Raw genomic sequence first — 5,891 nt, 5'->3', positions numbered from 1 at the left:
GAAGAACTGTAGCCTGTTAGGTTTATGTGGTTGCTTTAAATCACTGTCACAGTTGCACTTATGTGCTTTCATGGATATCATGTATCCCCATTTCAGCTTATTAGTTATGCCAACATACCCATTTGTTATTCTTATGTTCTATCTTTGAGAGATTTTACTTATCTTCAATAATCATCCTAACTTTTCTGCTACCATCTGGCCACTGTTACCTTTGTCTTGCAACAGTTTTGGGGTGTTTCAGAAATGACAAGTTATGAGTGTCTTTATTTGTAACCGTTGACAAATTTATAAATGTCTGAAATTGTAGTATATTGATTCAACTTTTGTGACCTATGTTGTGCAGATTCCATTTGACCTTGGTAACTACAGCTGTAATTTGTTGTTGGATGATGTAAGTTCCTATCCATGGTTTCTTTTACTTCATAAAGTTGTCTCTGGCTGTTAAGGTTACTAACAGCCCAAATAGTAACTGACAATTGGGCGCATGTGAATATTTAGGTCACTTACATAATATGTAGTCAAGACAAGCAAAAGTATTGAGCTTGTAACCTGACGCCTTATGGTTAATAGCCTATTTTTAAATGACTAGGACGATAGGATCCCAATCCCATATGAACTAAACAGTGTTTTGTAAAGCCAGCAACAAAACTGGGTTAATATAATGGGATAGTCACTAGCGTCCCAGTAATGTACAGTTAATCTTTTTTTTAAAAAAAAATTCCTCATGCTTTTGATCTTGGTAAACAATATTTCAACTAGTTCTTGTACTATGTGCCCACTTTAAATTCTATTGATCATGCAAATAACATGATACTGCGTAGTTTGTTATGCATTCATTTTTACTAGTTCTTGTACCATACATGCGCCCACTTTAAATTCTATTGATCATGCAAATAACATGATACCGAAAAGTTTGTTATGAATTCATTTTTTTTACAAAGTAACTGATTCTTAATTGACTAGACGAAGGATGTGCTGGAGACATAGTTCACACTTTCGCACTGCGCCTTTTTATCTTGGTGTTTTTGTTCCTGCTTTCCAGGTGGGATATGTAGTAGTAGTCATCTACTAGTTGGAAACATGGAGATGACGTAAAAATGATATGTACTCCATCTGTCCAAGAAAGAATGCAATTCTAATATCTTAAGTTTGATCAATTATAGATAAAAAAAAGTATCAATATCTATGATATCAACTGAATACCATTAGATTAATTACGAAATGTATTTTCATAATAAATTGATTTGGAGCTATAAATGTGAATATTATTCACTAGAAACTTGGTCAAACGAGTAAAAGTTTATTGAAAATATCCCAAAAGATGAAATGCTACTTATACCCTCATCCCTGTATCATTCAGTTTTTTGCCCAATCAACACTCTGGTCGTATTGGGGCTCCTCAATTCTTTCGCTAACCATGCACTAATGTTTCTCTGTAGGTATGCAATCGTTTACCTTGCTCAGATGAAGCCATTGATCAACCCCATCCTGAGCGGAGAGTGAGCTCTGCGTCTGCATTAAAAAGAATGAAAGTGAAATCTAGACCTGCTGTACCATTATTCAGTCTGTCAACTTTCTATTCATTTTGGCCCACCTGATGAAATAAATAAACTGCCATGAGTTTTTTTGCTACTCTTCACTCCAGACATTGAGGAGGATCGCTGTGATTAGTGTATGCAATTGTATGATATACAAAATATTAATAATATCTAGGTGCCGCTCCTGTGCTTTTGTGGGAATGTTTGGGTGCGTGTTCCCAACTTTGTTTGTCACGTGTTTGTCTGCTTGAAATGAAATTGGGAACATGTAGCACGATTCGCTGTTTCAGTGGGTGGTATTGACTTTTGAGCTTACATTTGGTGGCACTGGTACACTAGCAATGCCTATGCTACTTTCGTGCTTGAAAGTACACCTGCAAAATATGTATTGTTTGTTTGACGTTTAACTATGACACGTTCGCGTGTCCTTAAACCTGGTTTGATCCGCTTCTTTTTTTTTATTCGGAACAGTGTTTTTCTCTCATAAATTTCTCTAGATTCATCCAAATTCCTCCTTCAAAATTTCTCCAAGCGAACGGGGCCATGGTGCACATTTTCACATTTTTTTTCTTCTTCAGGTGCTGCGAGCCTGCGACTTTACCAATCTTTGTTTATTATTCGAATATGTACGCCCTTGCTCTTTGCATTCACAACTACTTTTATTATATATGTAAAACTATAGTAGATAGCAGTTAGCACTCGTCTAAAGTGATTGATTTTTTAACAATAAAAGTGACATGCGATTAATACATAAATACCAAAATCACATCTGCACATGCGTCGTGACATAAGTTTATCTATATTTATTTATTTTTCTATTTATTCTGGTTAAAAAATTTCGAAGTTCTTTTTAGGAAAAATGTTGCCATGCGAGCCCATATCTGAAGCCCACAGATTTTTGGGCCAAAGCCCATCCAAGACCTTGGTCCATCTCCCACTCCACTCTCCTGTGCAGGTGCAGCAGCCCTGCTTTCTCCGTCGACCCACCACTCAGTCAGATCCAGTGCTCCACCCACCTACCAGCTCCGGCCGCCGGCGATGGCCGTGTCCTTACCCTCCCCCGTCCCGATCCCGCCGGCGCTCCTCCACGCGGCCGCGGCGCTCGCGCTGGCCGCCGCCGCTCACTTCCTCCACCTCCCGTCGCTCTTCCTCTACGCCCTCCACACCTACATCCACCCGGACGCCGTCCCTTCCAACACCCCGCGCGCCGTCCTCCGCCCGCCGGGCTCCAACGCCGGCCCCGCCCTGGGATCCTCCAAGCGCGGCGCCGCCAAGGACGAGGACCCGTTCGACGCCACCTCCGCGCAGCTCTACCGCCTCCGCCTCTCCCACGCCACGCTCGCCACCCGCCCCCACTTCGCCGCCTACCACCTCGCGCTCCTCCTCCCGCTCGCGCTCCTGCCGCCCGCGCTGCTGCTCTCGGCCGCCACCGCGGCCTCCCCGCTCGCGCCGCTCGCCCCCGCGGCCTACCTCTTCGTCGCGCTCCTCCGCCACGTCGTCGTCCCGTCGCCGCGCCCCGCGCTGCTCGCCGCCGCGCTCGGCGCACTCCTCATTACCACCCTGCTCTCCTCCAGCCCCTTCGCCGGCGCGCTCGCGTCGCTTGCCGCGCTCCCGGCTGCGCGGTTCGCGCGCGCGTTCTGGCTCGGCACCGACCAGCCTCGCACCGGGCTCGCCGTGCTCTCGTCGTCTGCGCCGGCGCGCCTCCTCCTCCACCTTGCCGTGCTCGTCTCCTCTGTGGCCACGATCCTTCGATGCTGCGGGTTCGTGGATGGCGCGGAGCAGGAGGCGACGCTGCTCGCCGCCGCGGCTGGGCTGCAGCTGCTGGCGGCGCGGCCGGCCGTGCAGATGTACCTGAATGAGGCTGTGTTCTGCTGGTACCAGCGTCTGCACACGAGCCGCGCGCCGGACACCGAGTACGGCCGGGGCAAGGTCTTCTTGCACAACCACCACCTCTGCGCCGTGGCCACGCAGCTCGTTGCACCGCCACTGCTCGTGCTGTCGCTGCTTGCATTGTGGCGGGTGCAAGGGAAGGACTTCTTTGAGGGCGTGGAGGGGTTGTACTGGCTTGTTGGATGGTCTGTTGCCATGAAGGAGGCGGCATTGCTTGCGGCCCGGTGGGTCGTGGCTGTGTGGTCGGTGGCGACGGTGATCACGCTCGTGAGCTACAAACGTGGATGGTTATTCGTCTTGTGATCGATCCTTTCTTCGTTTGTTTCCTGCCTGTGTGATTGGTTCATATGGAGACTGGAGTTGTGTACTTGTGTTTGATAGAGCGAGATCCCAACCTGGATCTCTGGAGTTTTGGTACCACGGCACAAGTTTTTTTGTGTGCACTGTTTTGGTGCAAGAGAAATGTTGGATCAAATTCTTTTGATTTCCTTGTGTCTGTTCTTACTGGAGAAGCAGTTTGAGGTCAGATTTTTTCTCTCCCTTTGGGGTGGAGTAATGTAACACAAAACTGACTGGCCAGTCACCCTGTTGTACCCTTTGATTGATGGATATCAATGAATCATATTCTTCCTTTTATCATCAGAATGCATATGTTGAAGACTATATCGTGTTACATATTTATCTACGTGATTTTGACTTCTCTTTCTAATTCGCCACTTCGATTTCAAGAAAAAAAAATGCTTTTGCTTTGCATGCTTCAATTTGGCATGTTGCGACTGCATCTTACTATGTATCTTGAATGAAACTGTCAACCGTATTGAATCCTTTTAGCCAATATCATAAGGTAGTCTTATAAAGATTCTTTTTTTGAAACCAACACATTATTTGAAATGTCATAATTTAGGACAGTTTGTCATGACTGCTGCACAGTTTTATTCAAGTTTTTCAGTTACCTTGTTTTGCCCAAATATTCACACTCGCACCTGTAAAACATTCATGTGAAAAATCAATCTTAACTGTCTACATATGTGCCTTGTCCTCAATCTTATTATATGTAAATGTTTTAAATTTGATATGAAAAATTTATGCTCATTCTGATCTTAAAGTTTTGGGATGTACCTCTCTTTGGATAGGAGTGCCTAGAAAACAGCTATTGACGTGCCTGAACCGTGACTAGGGGCTCATGTTGGGTTTCAACTCTAGCCTACCTCAACTTGTTTGGGACTAAAAGGCTTTGTTGTTGTTGTTGTTGTCGTCGTCGTCGTCTGATCTTAAAGTTTTGACCATTACCTAGACTCACATTCTAAAATGAAATGATTCATCACTTAATGCTATGCAGTGTCTTTTCTTAAGGGGGAAACAAAGAAGAGGAAACCAGAAACACTTGTGTTTGCGTTGCACAAGTGGTACTTTACTGCCTTCCAGTCTCTCCTTCACATACTTTACAAGGTTGATTATGCTTTAACCATCTATTGTGTGCTTGCTGAGAGTCTAAGCCTTCATCATCATCTTGTGTCTTTCAGCTGAAAACCATTAAGCATAATCACTTGGCACAGTCACATATCATTAGGCTTAGTTTATGGTTTTGCAGGGTGCTGGATGTTGGACCACTATGTTGATCAAGGTCTTTGACTTGATCACTTACCTAGTTTCTATCAGTAAAGATTTGGGTTGATCTACATGTGGCTCTTCATGGCAAAAATGCCTTTCGGTCAGTGCACGCGCCCAACTCTCTTTTGCATTATTACACCGTTGCATGCTCTTGATCTTAGCCAAAAAGTTCAGGGAAGGGAATCAAAGTATTGTATTGTTATGCCTGAAAGGAACAAGTATGGGGCGCGTGTTCGATGGAGTAGACGAAGAATGGTCCAAGGTCCAAGCCAGTATGCACCAAGGAAGAATCTTGGGGGATGGAGACGAGCATATACTATTATTGTATATTGCTTCTACTGGGTTTCAACTCTAACCTACCCCAACTTGTTTGGCACTTAAAGGCTTTGTTGTTGTTGTTGTTGTATGAGCAAAACTAGAGCTGCTCTGATTTGGAACACACTGTTTCTGCATACTGAGTGGAGTGTGGGGCAGGATTAAGATACAGTAATCGTCACCCAGATCATTTGCCATTGGTTTATGTGCGTGTTGGAAGAGCAGGTGACACCAGGAAAGGAAATCTGATGGAATCCCTTATCCTTGGGGATTGCTGGTGCCATTCAAAGTACGCTTCTAGTCCACTACGTCTCTCCTGTTTCTTATGTTGCAATTAGTGTATTGTTAACTGTTATTTTCTGTGAGATGATCATATCAAGTAATAAGAGAAGCCAAGATAAGATGCCTGTATATAAGAAAATAACTGAAGGAAACTGATGACAATGGTGAAGAAACTGGTACTAATTGATCAAAACCAATTCATCTAACATGAATTTCACCTTGATTTAGATACCCAATCACCCAGTTCGTTTTTGT

The 5,891-nt window shown here is 44.5% G+C and overlaps 1 protein-coding gene across 1 annotated transcript; it reads left to right on the top strand.

Annotated features, from left to right (window-relative positions):
* Positions 1 to 2,176: 2,176 nt before the first annotated feature.
* LOC136529375 (uncharacterized) lies at positions 2,177 to 4,061 on the top strand. Its single transcript, XM_066522451.1, has one exon. It carries the CDS (start codon positions 2,577 to 2,579, stop codon positions 3,729 to 3,731), a length of 1,155 nt encoding a protein of 384 aa, XP_066378548.1. The 5' UTR covers positions 2,177 to 2,576; the 3' UTR covers positions 3,732 to 4,061.
* Positions 4,062 to 5,891: the final 1,830 nt, after the last annotated feature.

Source organism: Miscanthus floridulus, chromosome 19, assembly GCF_019320115.1.
Source record: "Miscanthus floridulus cultivar M001 chromosome 19, ASM1932011v1, whole genome shotgun sequence".
NCBI lineage: Eukaryota > Viridiplantae > Streptophyta > Magnoliopsida > Poales > Poaceae > Miscanthus > Miscanthus floridulus.
This window is presented reverse-complemented; position numbering and strand designations above follow the sequence as displayed.